Source organism: Barbus barbus (assembly GCF_936440315.1).
Source record: "Barbus barbus genome assembly, chromosome: 22".
Lineage (NCBI taxonomy): Eukaryota > Metazoa > Chordata > Actinopteri > Cypriniformes > Cyprinidae > Barbus > Barbus barbus.
Genome location: NC_136750.1, coordinates 3753260 through 3770151, shown reverse-complemented (window position 1 = coordinate 3770151; position 16892 = coordinate 3753260). Strand labels below are relative to the sequence as shown.

The window sequence follows — 16892 nt, the reverse complement described above, 5'->3', positions numbered from 1 at the left end:
CGTGGTTATTCATTTAGCTGACACTTATCCCAAGAACAGCCCCTCTGGAGAAACCTGGGATTAAAGGGATAGTTTCAGACACCATACATAATGTGATTCAGTAACTATTGTAACGATTGTCCCTTGAGCATGATACCTAAAGGAATAGTTTATCCAAACCTAAACATTAATTCAGCTAATCACTGTCATATTGCTTAAAAGAAAGAGAAACAAAAGAGTTTATTTAGCAAAATGTTCAGAATGCAGAATCGTGTGAAGTTACAGGTACATCTAAAAAAAATTGAATATCGTGAAAAAGTTCATTTTTTTCTTGTGACTTATTTCAAAAAGTGAAACTTTCATATATTTTAGATTCATTACATGTAAAGTAAAACATTTCAAAAGTTTTTTGGTTTTAATTTTGATGATGAAAGTCAAAAATCTGTATTTCAAAATATTAGAATATTTACATATGAGTTTCAATTAATGACCATCCATACAGTATAAATTCAGGGTATATCTCTTGTTCTTTGAAACCACAATAATGGAGAAGACTGCTGACTTGGCAATGATCCAGAAGACGAACATTGACGCCCTCCACAAAGAGGGTAAGACACAGAGGGTCATTACTGAAAGATGTGGCTGTTCACAGAGTGCTGTATCAAAGCATAGTAAACAAGCAACAGTGATGACTGCAAACTTGAGAATACTGTCAAGCAAAACTGATTCAAACACTTCACAAGGAGTGGACTGAAGCTGGAGTCAGTGCATGAAGAGTCTCCACGCTCAGACGTCTTCATGAAAAGGGCTACCAAGCCACTTCTGAACCAGAGACAACGTCAGAAGCGTCTTACCTGGGCTGTGGAGAAAAAGAACTGGACTGTTGCTCAGTGGTCCAAAGTCCTCTTTTCAGATGAAAGTAAATTTTGCATTTCATTTGGGAAATCAAGGTCCCAGAGTCTGGAGGAAGAGTGGAGAGGCACAAAATCCATGTTGCTTGAAGTCCAGTGTGAAGTTTCCACAGTCAGTGATGATTTGGGCTGCCATGTCATCTGCTGGTGTTGGTCCACTGTGTGTCCACAGTCAACGCAGCCATCTACCAGGAAATTTTAGAGCACTTCATGCTTCCTTCTGCTGACAAGCTTTATGGAGATGCTGATTTCATTTTCAAGCAGGACTTGGCACCTGCCCACACTGCCAAAGGTACCAAAAGCTGGTTCAATGACTATGGTGTTACTGTGCTGGATTGGCCAGCAAACTCACCTGACCTGAACCCCATAGAGAATCTATGGAGTATTGTCAAGAGGAAGATGAGAGACATCAGACCCAACAATGCAGATGACCTGAAGGCCGCTATCAAAGCAACCTGGGCTTCCATTACACCGGAGCAGTGCCACAGGCTGATTGCCTCCATGCCACGCCGCATTGATGCAGCAATTCATGCAGAAGGAGGCCCAACCAAGTATTGAGTGCATAGAAATGAACATACTTTTCAGACGCCTGACATTTCTGTTTAAAATATCCTTTTTTTATTGATCTTATGTAATAATTGACATTTTCTGAGACACTGAATTTGGGGTTTTCATTATCTGTAAGCCATAATCATCAAAATGTCAAGAAATAAAGGCTTGAAATATTTCACTCTGTGTGTAATGAATCTATATAATATATGGGTTTCACTTTCTGAAATGAGTGACAAAAATATTGACCTTTTTCACGATATTCTAATTTTTTGAGATGTACCTGTATAATGTACTCATCTGTCAGTGGAGCTTGATAACCGCTGGTATTCTTTCACTTTTTTTATAATAATGAAAAGAGCAAACTAGACATTTTGCTAGATAGCTCGTTTATGTTCCAGGCTACATGATGGTAAATAAATGACCGAATTTGCATTTCAGGTAAACTATTCTTTATGTGTCCTGTTAAAGTTAGTTGCTCATGAATCATCCATTCTGGAATCTGTAGGCAAGTTTATTTAAACACCACACGTCACATAAAACATAAAAATGACTTTTAAAAAAATAGTAGGCATAAAAAGGTACATAAGAAATAATAAAAGCAGCAAAATTCAGGACACCCCTGATAACTTCTGGAAGCTTTTTCCAGCTGCGGGTGGCAATATTAGCTAAATGCCTTCTTACCAGCATAGCTGCAAGGTATTTTGTAACAAGGCCATTATGGGAATTCCATACAATTAAAAGTATTCTGAAATGGAACGGGAAGCCAATATAATGACCTAATAACTGATAATAAGCTCAGTTTTTTGGTTTTGGACAGGAGCCTGCAGCAGTGTTTTGTATGAGCTGTAACCGTCTAATAGTCCTCTGGGGAAGGCCAGAGAGAAATGTATTACTGTAATCTACCCTGCTGCTCATGAATGCATGAATAAGCTTCTCTAGGTCTCATTTGTGCACAAAGGATCTGATTCATACGGTTTTAGATGGTAATAGGCTGATTTAGTTACTGCTTTTATATGGTTTTTTAAATAATATTCCAGAATGATACCAAGGTTCCTGACTTCATTATTAGTTTTTGAAGTCAAGTTATGCATTCACCTTTGATATTTTATCTTTATTGCCAAATGCAATTACCGCTTCTTTGTCTTTATTTTATTCAACTTGGAATACTGTAAATTTTATTTATGCACTGGCACAGGTAGACTATGGGACTGAAGTCACTTGGAGAGAGATCAAGGCAGATCTGGGTGTCATTTGCACAGCTGTGATAAGCAATATTTTTGTTCTCAATCATATGGCCTATGGGAGCATATACAAATCAAATAGTTCAGGCTCAAGGATTGAAACTTAAGGAACTCCATGTATCAAGGCAGCCCAGTTAGATTCATCAATGTTCACAAATTTGCCCTGCCTGCTAAATATGACCTGAAGCACTGTCTCAGAGAGTCCTACATACATTTTCAGTCTGTTAATGAGTACATTGTCATCGACAGTATCAAATACATCACTGAAGTCTAAAGCCAACATTTTGTCTGAATCAGTATTTAAAGGGACAGTTCATCCAAAAATGTCAAATTTGCCATCTTTTACTCCCCTTAAGTTGTTCCATACCTGTATGAGTTCTTCCTTTGAACATAAAAGACAACCAAACAGTTGCTGGGGTGCTTTCCACACTATAGAAGTCAATGGGGTCCATCAACTGTTTGGTTACATTCTTCAAGATGTATTTTGTGTTCAGCAGAAGAAAGAAGCTCTATAGGGTTGGAACAACTTGAGTAAATAATGAAAAATTGCTTCTCTTTATGTAAATATCTTATTCAGTGCTGCCTCTGTGCTGTTTAGAAACATTTTAGTGGCACCATTTTAGATAATATTGCAGATTTTTGTCATTTATACAGTAGGCTGTTGATATTGGAGATATAATTTTGCATGCTTGTTTCTCAAATTTTATATTTACAATACATTTGCCTCATCTGATGCTCCCTTAAAGTTAATCATTAAAAACATTAATATTTTAATAAAAGTCTCTTATCTTTAGCAAATCTTTTGAATGCAAATGGATCTACTTGTAGTCTTGTGGTCTTTAATTAGCTAATTAAGCTGACATTTATATGTTTTCAAAGGTAATCTAATAATGTGGTCTAAGTTTAAATGTTAAGGCATCTTGCCATACCCAAAGTGGACGTTTCTGTAGAACGACCCTAATCAATAGTAATATGGGCGCTTGATATATGACCCAGTGCAGTTGATTTCGTGTTATTTTGGTTGATCGTGAGCTCCGCAGCGCCCCCCTGCAGCTCGAAAACTTTCCCGTCTCGAAGTGATTTCCTCCCCTGTTTTTACTTCCTGTTTTCTTAGGGAGTCACTAAACTCAGATCGTTTCTCCTCATCAGGGTTTCTGCTTCTGCCGGTAGTTTTTACCGATCTCTCCGTAGGGATCTCTCGGGACATCCGCACGGATATATTCTGCTTTAGATGGAGGTCGGAGGGCTGAAGTCAGTCGTGTCTACGGCTCTAATGGATTTCACGTAGACTTGTGTTTTATTTTAATGCCTTTTACTGCCTTCCTGGTCGTTTTATGCTCATTCGGTTTCCTCCTCCGCCGAGTGTCCAGCCTCGACCGCCCCTTTAACTCCAGCAACAATGTAACTAACTCGATCGCTTGTTCATCCGTCTTCCGCCGAGCTCGACTCCGAAGACCGCCGCTTTTAAAGTTTGACGCTGTCGTCACGTTATCGTGTATTTCTTCGCCAAACTTTACGATGGCCGAGCTGCAGCGGCCGACGCTGTGTTGCTGTCGGAAAGTGCTGACCGTGCCCGGTAACAAGTCCTGCGAGGGCGGCCGGAGTCTGGCGCACTGTCGCCTGGTGGACGTCGCGTCGGCGTCCAACTTCCACAGCTTTAAACTCCGACATTTCCACCTGGACCTCCACCTGAACTTCGCCGTCAAGAGGATGACGGGATGGCAGGTCCTGGAGCTCACGCCCGTCCAGCCCGGCGTCCAGTCGCTCATTCTGGACACGCATCCTTCGTTATTAATTCATTCCGTGGACTGCAAGGTGCCCGGCGCGTCCGGTGCTCCCGACGTGTTTTTGTCGCTCACCTACCGAATAGAACCGTTCACCGATTACGGATCCTCTCTGAACATCAGCCTCCCTGCCGCGGTGATCCGGCCGCACCGGGCTTTCCGTGTCACCATCCGCTACACTACCACAGACGGCCCTGCGGTAAGGTCAACACGGTGACAGCTGACGAATTGCCACTGATACGCGCTAATAATAATTTTGTTGCACAGGACTATTGTACAGAGTCAATATCCACTAAAAATATCCCGGCAGCGGAGCCTTAATGTTGCTCCTTTATGCCACGTTCGCTTTTACTGCATATTAAAGGGGTCCTGTGGGATTGTAAACATGCTTGTGGTATCACCCCATTTATTTATTAGACGCACGCAAAGATAGAAAACAGTGAACGTCTGAGCTATACTGATAAGAATGACCTCAGTGTAGTGACATGTCCCCTTAAGTAGATAACTAGAGTTAACCAGGTCATGATGATGAGTGCACGAGGTAATTACTGGAAGGTGGGCTGTGTTAAACAGGTTGCACTTACAGATGGCTAGATATACAAGTTGATTACAAAAACAAACCTGTTTAGTGTCATTTACACTGTAACCTGTACATGTCATTGCCCGCTTGCACTGAGGGATTTCATTTTGAATGTACCTTATATGCTCCTTTGACTGCTGTTTTTTGTTTGTTTGTTTTTAGTAGTGTTTAGTAGCATTATGTGCCATACATTACATTTTTCATTAGTTTTCATCATTACAAAAATAATAATAATTTGCAGTATTAGCCAGAAACTATACAGCTATATCAGCATGACAACTGTGTTTTTTTCAACCTGGCAAAGCAAAACATCATTCTCACTGATGCTTCCAAAACAATTGATTATCACAAAAACCTCATCTATAATAGCCAGCTAGATAACGTTACCTTGGCACTGACATCAGCAAAATTCATATCAAATTAAACATAACACAGAGCCAAATGTACGAATTTGCAATGCATAAAAACATGCTTTTATGCATACAAACATTACATTTCAAAGTGACAGCTCTGTAAGCTGGTCCAAAACTGGCCCCTGGCTATAAGGTCATTGCTGAGCCCTGCTTACACTGCTATTTTAGGGGTGTAATATACACACAAAACAGGCATTTTAGCTGCTCACCTCTATATGGGTAGTTTTCTGTTGTTTCTGCAACTTCATCAAGAACTTAACTTGACGTTTGCAACTGCTTCACCTGTATATAAAAAAAATTAAATTACAGTGCTTTAGCATTAACCATGCAACCTAAACCTTGTTACGTAAATCTGTATTGAATAATTTGCATGCTTAGAGCTATTTTCTAGAACATTTGCCAAAGGTACTCCCTCACCTTATTGTTCCCTGGTTCCTTCATCAGATTTGGTGGCTGGATGCCGAGCTGACATGCGGACAAACCCGTCCGTTGGTCTTCACTCAGGGTCACTCGGTCTGCAACCGGTCATTTTTTCCCTGTTTTGACACGCCAGCTGTCAAAAGCACCTATTCTGCCACTGTCAGGGTAAGTCTAAGCTGCTCAGATCCACCAAAACATCTTTGTGGAAATTCAGTGTTGTTTTCTGGTTTAGATCATGTTTATTGCGTTACAGGTTCCAGAGGGTGTTACAGTGTTGATGAGTGCCTCAAGAAGTGCATACTCTAAACAGGACAGGGTTTTTCAGTTCTCAATGGAGTACCCTGTCCCAGCCTACTTGGTTGCCCTGGTGGCAGGAGACCTACAGCATGCAGACATTGGGCCCAGGTAAATAAGAATTGATTATCCCTACTGAAAACAACAGGGGCCGTATTCACAAAACATCTTAAGGCTAAAAGTAGCTTATTAGGAGATTTAGGAGAAAATCTTTAAAATTATAATTAAAAAAAAAAAATTTTAACACTAAAACTAGCTCCTAAATCTGAAACATTTGGAGTAGTGAAGAGGACTCCTAAGTCACTAAGACCAAGCCACAAACTATCCTAAAATGGCTGTTGCTGGCAATCTGCTTCGGAACATAGCATTTTAGAAATATTTGACAATAATGAGCTTTTAAAAAGGTATCGCCTTTGGTTTTGGAGATTTTTCTTTGATTATAATATCATTGTTTTCATTAACCAGTTGGGCAAGAAGTAACAGCTGATCTTGAGTCCAGTTTGTTTTTTCATAATTTTTTTTTTTACGTTTGCATGTATTACTGTCAGCCATGATTATTCTACTGTGTTAATTAAAAGGCTGTTTATATGCATATTCACTAATTATGAGAAGCATACATGTAAGAGGCTGACAATTAGCTGAACATATACTTTTTTAATTAGTGGCTCCTATCCTGCATTTTAAAAATTTAATTTTTAACACTTAATTTTTAAACCTTTATTTGAATACGGCAATGTAATATTGTGCTCTACAATATTTCTATGAATAAATCTATCAGAGATGGATTTAGACTATCAGCCAACCACTGTGTGCATAGTTAGTAAGCATGCTGACATCATCCATAGCAACAAGGTCAACCCCACCTTTACTCTTATCTTAAGACTTCTCACTATCCCTCAGTAAAAGTTTGTCTCAGCAGCTTTGTGAATAGGTTTTAAGAGAAAACTCTTATGCTGGGTACACACTAAAAGATTTTTGAAATCTTATAAGATCTTCAAAATGTGAGAGACCACAAACATGAGGACAAAAAATCCTAGATTTAACCGTTTTGCTCCTATAATGTGTGGTGTGCTGCGATGTGACAAAGATAGCACACCACACACCAACAGATTTTCAACCAAGAGTCCCGACTGTGAACACGGGAAACGTGTTATATATCAGAAGCACAGATCATCTACCAAATCCATCAGTTCTGGTGTACCTCAGGGTTCTGTTTTGGGCCCCCTCCTCTTCACCATTTACATGCTACCAATTGGACAAATAATCAAGCACTATGGGTTTAACTTCCACTGCTACGTAGATGACATTCAGATTTATTTTAGCACACCTTCCACTTCAGTGTTTCCTCCGCCTACATTAACAAATTGCATCAAGGAACTCAAGCTTTGGCTAGAGGCAAATTACCTTAAATTTAACTCTGATAAAACTGAGATCATTCTGATTGGCTCTAAAGCTGTTGAATCTAAGCTTTCTGGTCAGCTTATGGATCTGGATGGCGATCTGATTATGCCCTCCACCAAAGTTCGCAATCTTGGTTCTCATTGATTCCACTCTTTCATTAAACGATCACATTGGTAAAGTGGTAAAGACTGCTTTTTTCCACTTACGTAATATCGCTCGTATTCGATCCTCTCTCAGTCAGCAGGATGTTGAAACTGTTACACATGCTTTTGTTGCGTCTCAATTAGATTACTGTAATTCACTTCTGTATGGCCTGTCAGCTAATAATATCAAACGACTACAATATGTTCAAAACTCTGCTGCTCGCTTGATTGCCCACACAAGAAAGAATGATCACATTACCCCTATCCTCTACCACCTTCATTGGCTCCCGGTTTCTATTCGTATAAACTACAAGATACAAATTTTCACTTATAAGGCTCTCCATAACCTTGGCCCTACATATCTATCTGATTTACTTTGGCCTGATGTACCTTTCCGCACCATATGATCTTCTAGTGAGGGATTGCTAGTCACCCCTAAGTTTTGTCTGGTGACTATGGGAGCTAGGGCTTTCAGTGTTGTTGCTCCCAGATTGTGGAGTGCTCTTCCCCAAAACATCCATCAAGCATCCTCTCTACTCTCCTTTAAAAACCTCTTAAAAACTAATTTTTTCTCTGCGTATTTCTCTTCAGTTCATAGTTTGTGAATTGTACCCTGTTATGGACGTTTATCTACACTCTCTATGTATCTCTAATCTAATCTTGTCAGTGATCTCTGTACATTACTCTTAGCTCTTGTATCTTCTGTCTTCTGGTATTGATGTTTATTTGTTTCTGTTCCTTAAGCCTGACTTGTAAAGTGACCTTGGGTGTTGGAAAGGTGCTATATAAATAAAAGTTATTATTATTATTATTATTATTGTTGGAAGGGGAGAAATCGGTGATTATCTTGTGGTGTGTACCCAGCATTAGCTAAAAACTTTTACTGCTATTTAGTGGTAAGATAAAATGTTTTGTGAATACGGGCCCTGAATTGTTTGATACTAGTAGCATATGTTGTTTTAAACAGTGATATACTGGTGCTCAGTCTAGAATGCTAGTGTGCTGGTTTGTCTCAATTAGGCTGCTTAACCACAGTTGTCATGACCACATCAATCTTTATCCGCGTGAATGTGCTACTTTGGTCAACAAAGTTCTCAGAAAAACCATGCTGGTTGATTAGCTAGGTTTTGCTTGCACACAGCATGCCTATGCTGGTTCATCAGCTACATCAAAACCAAACCAGTGCCATCTAGCATAACCAGCCTGGAAATGCTGGCTTTTAAACTGGCTTATGTGCCAATTATCTCAGGCTCATTGTTGTAAGATATATGCATTGTCTTCATGTTTAGTGCTTTACCTCAGCCACAATCTGCTTTTAGGAGTCGTGTGTGGGCAGAGCCCTGCATCCTGACGTGTGCGGTCAGTAAACTAGGCGGCAGTGTGGAGCGCTGGCTTAATGTGGCAGAGGGCCTTTTTGGGCCTTATGTATGGGGAAGGTCAGTTCCGTACTTTCCAGTCATATCAATCTTGTTCGCATCAAGCCTCATAATCAGGCATTAACCCATCTCTCCCTTTACAGGTACGACATAGTGTTCCTTCCTCCTTCATTCCCCATCGTTGCCATGGAGAATCCCTGTCTTACTTTCATAATTTCCTCCATACTGGAGAGTCAAGAGTTTCTGCTGATTGATGTCATCCATGAGATTGCTCACGGCTGGTTTGGCAATGCAGTCACCAATGCTACATGGGAAGAGATGTGGCTCAGTGAGGGTCTGGCCACTTATGCTCAGAGGCGCATTACCACAGAGGCCTATGGTATACACATCCTCACACATATCCAAACATAGAAACATCACCATGTTGGCCTTTTGCAATAGTTTATGCATACATTTCACTATGATGCCAGTGATATGCATTTGTATTTGCATTTGCCCCAGCAGTGTGCTGGGGCCTGTTGATGTCCCACAATGCTCTCCTTACATTTATCTTTAATTTTTCTAATTCAGGAGAAGCCTTCACTTGCCTTGAGACTGTATTCCGTCTAGATGCTCTTCACAGACAGATGCGTCTTCTTGGAGACAACAATCCTGTCAGTAAGCTGCAGGCCAAATTTGAGCCAGGTACAACCTTTTTAACAATATAAACCAGCTTTTGTATGAGTATGAGTCTGAAAGAGACCTTGGGTTTGGCACTTGGTGATTTTTTCCGTACACCTGAAATATCTGTGTGGTAAATGCACCTAAAATTCCTTGTTACTCAGATTTCAGAAAAACAGAAGCTAGGAAAATCCTCATTTGCAAAGTTCAGCTTGCCTGGAAAATGTGCTTAAATATTTCTAACGTCAGACGCATGATTCATGGGTCAATGTACCATGTTATCCATTTTCCTTCTCTTTCTCCAAAGGTATAAACCCCAGCAGTCTAATGAATCTGTTCACCTATGAGAAAGGCTTCTGCTTTGTATCTTATCTCTCACAGCTGTGTGGCGACATCAAGAGATTTGATAGTTTTCTTAGGGTGAGAAACATGACATTCACCACACATACGTGAATTCTTATGCTCCACTGTACATATATGGCATGGTCTACACATGAAGTTTCTGAATTTTTCCACCGTGCACTGTGTAGGCCTACATTGAGAAGTTCAGATTCAGCAGTGTAATCGCTCAGGATCTGTTGGACTTTTTCCTTGGCTTCTTCCCTGAGCTGAAGGAGAGCTGCGTTGCTCAACGAGAGGGTGAGTTTCGACAGCTGTCAGAGATGATGATTAACACACAGAGACACTTATAGTTAGTTACTCATCTCACTGCGCTTCAGTTGTCCTCAGTTAGGCATTTCCCTGTTGAGCCAGTCATAACACCCAGTGAGGGGTCAGAGCAACATTAGCAGTGCAAGAGATGGAGGCTAAATAAACAGAAATGTGACACTTCTTCCTTCCCCTCTCAGGTTTGGAATTTGAGCGATGGCTAAATGGCTGTGGCCCTCCGTTATGTGAACCAGATCTCTCGGCGGGTAGAGCTCTAATAAGCCCTGTTCAGCACCTGTGTGATCTTTGGGGCGTGGATGCCCCTGACCCCCAAGTGATCTCTACATTTGACCTCTCCTCCTGGAGCACCTTTCAGACCGTCCTCTTCCTGGACCGACTTCTAGACCGCTCACCTCTGCCTCAAGGTATTAAGAATCCATTTCGCAGTTTGTCGACATTGGTATCCCCATTGCTTTTATGTTTCACATCTCTTCTCTTGTAATATGAAATGTGATTGGCCTTTCAGAGGTGATGAGTCTTTTGTCAAGCTGCTACTCTGCGTTGTTGGACGGCATGAACGCTGAAGTCCAGATTCGATGGCTGCAGATTGTCGTGCGGAACAGCTTTTATCCTGATCTGTCCCGAGTTCGCAGCTTCTTGCATAAACATGTGAGTTTTGTGAATTAAGTGCCTTTTGAGCTGTAACCGTGATAATACATTAATGTAGCATCTCCGTATTGATCGTAAGAGCCTTTTGTGTGGTCTGAAGATGAGTTAAAGCAAATCAGTATCTTATTTTGCCTGTGTTTAGAGGGCACAAACACTATTAAGCTAGAGACCATCTGGTTTATAAAAGCGTGTAATTCGGTGAATTAGTGCCTGGCGCTCTCTATTTCTCCCTCACCCCTCCACTAAACTGAGTTTTCCTTAAAGGGCATCCACATTCCAGTGTTTCTAATAAACACTCTCGGCTACTCTTTGACTATTGACTGTTTATGACGTCATGGCTCTTTTCAGAGCTGAAAAGAGATGTGCTCAATCACAACCAGTTTGGCTGCTTTCTTTTGCTTCTTCGAAAGCATGTTGTATTGATTACCATATTTTAAAGTGTATTGTGTCAAGCATGGCTACATTTCATCCTAAGAGACTGTAATAAGTTTATGAATTCATTGTGAATTCTGATGATACTATAACCTGTCATGTATGGCAAACAATTTGAAATATATAAAATAAACCTCCAAAGGGGATATATAAAACACAATTCTATCGACAGATATATGGCAAAGGCCGATATATCGGCTGATATTTGGCATTTTTTAAATATCGGTATTGGGCGATAGGGTTTTCGGTTTTGCAGATATGTTTAAGACTTTTATTTTGCCGCATACAGCACTCACATTCTCCCTCTTCATTGTTTGCTGTCGTCGTCATTTAACAGTTCTGCCTTATATGGTTAGAAGTCTGTCGAATTTTCAGATAGAACTGTTGAACAAATAAATTAAGTTATACAAAAAAGTATTATAACCATTGCTTTGATATTATTAGTAACAGAAAGGCAAACATTATTATATCTCGTTTACATCGGCAGTAAAAAAACACTAGTTCTAACACTAACTTCTGATTAGATGAGATGTGTTTAATGCCAGGAAAATGAATGTTAAATTGTTACTTGCCAGTTATGGTTTATTTTTATTATTTCAGGTATTAATAATGCAACTTTTTTATTGAAAATTGTGTCTTTTGTAATATTGGAAACCTATTTAAGAAAAAACAGTTACAGTGCTTTAGGCATTCCTCTTTGCATGACACTTCAAACACACTTTATGGTGTAAAAAAAATGTCTTGTCACATGAAAGAGATATTTAAAGGATGCTTGTCAGAGCATTTGTTACTACTTTCACTGAGGCATTTTGACTTACTGAGAGCTGTTTTAAATTAAGAATGGGGCATTTTATGTAGGTCTATAGTAAAGAAATGTCTGTTTTAGAAATCGGTTGTCTATTAACGTTCCTCTTCCTTTTTCCTTTTTAGACCTCACGGATGTACACAGTGCCCCTTTACGAGGATCTGTGCGGAGGGGTGATGAAGTGTTTTGCTGTGGAGGTATTTTATCAAACTCAGGCCCGTTTGCACCCAAATCTACGCAGGACACTTCAGCAGATACTGTTCCAAAGCAGCGCCCTCAACACCAGCACAGCTCCATCTCTACTCACATCACCACCCTCTGCCACTTCGTCGCCCACAGACCCGTCTGCCAACGGGACCATCGCCCTACGAGATGTCAATGTGTCTGCATGAGTTCAAAACTTCTGTGAAGAAGCAAAAGGTTTGAGATGAAAGGAACAGGACAGGAATTGAACTCCTTGGCTCAGACTGGACCATAGCAATGCACTGTGGGAGGCCAGCGCTGATGAGTGTACACACTCTCACCAACACTGGGATGTCTATTTATAAAGGCAGACACTGATTTTCATAAGCTAAACATAAAGCTGCTCAGGGCTGTGGAACAAAGTGGAGGACAAATGTTTGCGATGGTTATTATGCCATCACTTGTGTGTGTGTGTGTGCGAGCGCGCATAAGGATAGGGGTATGTCAGTATCAAGGATACTGGTTGCCGTCTGATAGCCATTACCTTTTTGAGTGCGTGGATGTGTGTGTCTTTTTGTGGGTGTTTTGCATATGTTCCTCTGGCCTATGCACATCATCTCATGTTGTGTTTGCATCTGTTCTCTGAGAACTCAATTGGAGGACTTGACAAGATTTCAGAGACTTTCCTTTTGCTAGCTACACAGAGGTGTTTTGCAGAGGACCAATCCCTGACTGATCGCCTTCCTGGACAGTGTTTGTAAACTGGCGTGAATGCACACAGTCTGTACTCATTGTGCAAATCTGATCATGGCCTAATGAAGATCCTGCAGAACCAACACACTCTCAGCTTGTCTGTGATAAATAGATTGCTTGCTATTTGTTTAAACTGGAATCTGTCTTTCTCAAGCTTCTCTTTCCTGGTGCTAACCACTCAACATTAAGTCTCAGGTATATCAAGACAGAAGAAGTGAGGCCATGTTAGTGCCTTTCAAACCTTTCAACACTGTGGGTGTTTTCAACACCTCTGTTCAAACGAACAGCCTGAATTTGTTATTTGAGCCATACTAGGGTGACATTAGTAACTATTGTCCTACTTACATTGTGTGAAAGGTTGTTTTCAGGAATTGAGATGCTGTGGTGATTTTTTTTGTTGTTGAAAACAATGCATTTCTTTCACTCCACTTTTTTATTTTATAATAGGCAAATTTCCCTTAAATTAGCTTATGGAAGAGAAGGTAACAGATGAGAAGGCAATGAGCGTGATGATGTTTAGGGTGGGGTTATAGGTGGATGGGTCCAAGTTGATCATCAGTGGCCTTAACTACAAGCACAGGTTCAGTTTTACAGGTAATAAATACATCCGAGAGCACTTTGTGTTGTGTCTGAGGATCCGACCTTGAATTTTACTTTCTTGCATATGTGGCAGACACTCATCAGCAGCAAGTTTCTCTTAACTTGTAGAATCATAGCTTTATTAATTGGAGGCGTAAACACGGCACAGCCAACAATAAAAGGGGTTGTGTTCCACCCTCATCTAATGTTGTCTACCTTAATGAGTAAATGTGTTCCTGATCCTGTCTGTGTGTGCTTTGATATGCGGTTTCAGCCACGTGACCCCTTCAGGCCATTGTTAGAGTTGTATCATGGTTTTTCTATAGGTACGACTTAGCAACTATGGATAGAATTGTTGTAGATGCTAAATCTTTTGGGGAAAGAACAACTATTTGTAGTTTGTAATTACTTTACCTTTACAAACAACACTGTTTTAGGAAAAACAGTAACGTATTACTGCGCTAATGAGAAGTAAACCATTGTTTTTGGTTAATATGCAATAATAGGCAAACGCAACTTTAACTTTGAGTATCAGGAAATATTTATATGCACGTTTCGATTATGCAATAAAAACGATGCTTACCTTTTGTCAGTAAGACGGATGAGCCTGTGTTTCTGTTCATCCAACCTGTCAAATCTTTCTCATCCTCTAGTCTTTGTCAGTGTTTGTTCATGCCTCAATCTCTTTAGGATCATTGTCTTCAGCCAAATGTCAAATTAAAATCACTCAATTGCAAGCTTTCATACGTTAATAAGTTAACTGTAAGCTCGCGCCAATTATGAGAATGTGTGAAGCTATTTGGCGTCGGAAGCGTATAGTGGAGGCTATAAATAAGTTACAGTAGCCTATTTTACAAGGGAGGGGGCCTGTCATTCAAATGTAAATGCATCTTAATTATAAAAAAAAAGAAAATGTAATAATAAAAATAGTTAATACTGTTAGAGAAGAAAATAGGCAATAGTGTAGTGTATTCTTCAAATTGGACCGCAAATTCAAGTATAAATCCAAGCACAGAAGTAGCCCACACAATCTAAATTTTCTTTAATTGAAAAATATGCATTTTTATTCATTCATATTGTTGCAATAAAATATTAGTTAAAAAATTTAAGTACCATTGTTAAATATATATATATATATATATATATATATATACTGAGGTTTTAATTAACTATTTTAAAAGGTCTGCAGGTACATCTCAATAAATTAGAATATCGTGAAAAAGGTCAATATTTTTGTCACTCATTTCAGAAAGTGAAACCCATATATTATATAGATTCATTACACGTAGAGTAAAATATTTCAAGCCTTTATTTCTTGAATTTTTGATGATCATGGCTTACAGATAATGAAAACCCAAAATTCAGTGTCTCAGAAAATTAGAATATTTCTATGCACTCAATACTTGGTTGGGCCTTCTTTTGCATGAATTACTGCATCAATGCGGCGTGGCATGGAGGCAATCAGCCTGTGGCACTGCTCAGGAGTAATGGAAGCCCAGGTTGCTTTGATAGCGGCCTTCAGGTCATCTGCATTGTTGGGTTTGCTGTCTCTCATCTTCCTCTTGACAATACTCCATAGATTCTCTATGCGGTTCAGGTCATGCGAGTTTGCTGGCCAATCAAGCACAGTAACACCATGGTCATTGAACCAGCTTTTGGTATCTTTGGCAGTGTGGGCAGGTGCCAAGTCCTGCTGGAAAATGAAATCAGCGTCTTCATAAAGCTTGTCAGCAGAAGGAAGCATGAAGTGCTCTAAAATTTCCTGGTAGATGGCTGCGTTGACTGTGGACACACAGTGGACCAACACCAGCAGATGACATGGCAGCCCAAATCATCACTGACTGTGGAAACTTCTCACTGGACTTCAAGCAACATGGATTCTGTGCCTCTCCACTCTTCCTCCAGACTCTGGGACCTTGATTTCCAAATGAAATGCAAAGTTTACTTTCATCTGAAAAGAGGACTTTGGACCACTGAGCAACAGGCCAGTTCTTTTTCTCCAAAGCCCAGGTAAGACGCTTCTGACGTTCAGAAGTGGCTTGGTAGCCCTTTTCCTGAAGACGTCTGAGCGTGGTGACTCTTGATGCACTGACTCCAGCTTCAGTCCACTCCTTGTGAAGCTCTCCCAAGTGTTTGAATCAGCTTTGCTTGACAGTATTCTCAAGCTTACGGTCATCCCTGTTGCTTGTTTACTATGCTTTGATACAGCACTCTGTGAACAGCCACATCTTTCAGTAATGACCCTCTGTGACTTACCCTCTTTGTGGAGGGCGTCAATGATTGTTTTCTGGATCATTGCCAAATCAGCAGTCTTCTCCATTACTATGGTACACTGAATTTATACTGTAGGGATGGTCATTAATTGAAACTCAAATGTAAATATGCTAATATTTTGAGATACTGATTTTTGACTTTCATCAGCTGTAAGCTCTAATCATCAAAATTAAGACAAAAAAACGTTTGAAATGTTTTACTTTACATGCAATGAATCTAAAATATATGAAAGTTTCGCTTTTTGAAATAAGTTACAAGAAAAAATTTACTTATTCACGATATTCTAGTTTTTTGAGATGCACCTGTATAGTGAGTCGTGAACTAAAGTGGGCCGGTGTGAGGCATGAAACTCCAAGGCTGAAAATGAGTCCCACTCCGGCCCTGATTTACCCCATAAAGGGCATGCCAACTTTGATATAGTTAAAAAAATTTTTTTTTTGATAAATGTTATTTGTGCACCTCCAGAGGTCACCAGAGTTGAAGAACTGCAAGAGCCGTTTCATCCTCTAGAGGGCGTTATCGGCGAACTAATCATTATAGTTTCTGACCGTCCTCCTCAGGTAAGTTACAGCAATGAAGTGCAAGTTGTTGGGTCACTACCTCACAACCCAAAAACACATTTAAGAACATTGAAAATAATTCATAGATTCACTTTGCATGCAGTCAAAAAGGTCGAGTTGTTCTATTTAGTGATTAATATGCAACATCCTTGCGTAATTGCGTAATTTATCCTCAGATCAAATAAGTAAATTTATAACCTAGCAGCCAAAGAGCAGCGTGATATTTGTATAACTC

At 39.9% G+C, this 16892-nt stretch overlaps 1 protein-coding gene across 1 annotated transcript; it reads left to right on the top strand.

Moving 5' to 3' along the window:
* Positions 1-1942: 1942 nt before the first annotated feature.
* LOC306888362 (aminopeptidase RNPEPL1-like) lies at positions 1943-14417 on the top strand. Its single transcript, XM_079446598.1, has 11 exons — positions 1943-4666; positions 5905-6045; positions 6134-6285; positions 9038-9154; positions 9238-9473; positions 9665-9778; positions 10062-10174; positions 10285-10393; positions 10603-10827; positions 10929-11071; positions 12434-14417. The coding sequence occupies exons 1-11, from the start codon at positions 3989-3991 to the stop codon at positions 12698-12700; spliced, it is 2295 nt and encodes a 764-aa protein (XP_079302724.1). The 5' UTR covers positions 1943-3988; the 3' UTR covers positions 12701-14417.
* The last annotated feature ends 2475 nt before the right edge of the window (positions 14418-16892 follow it).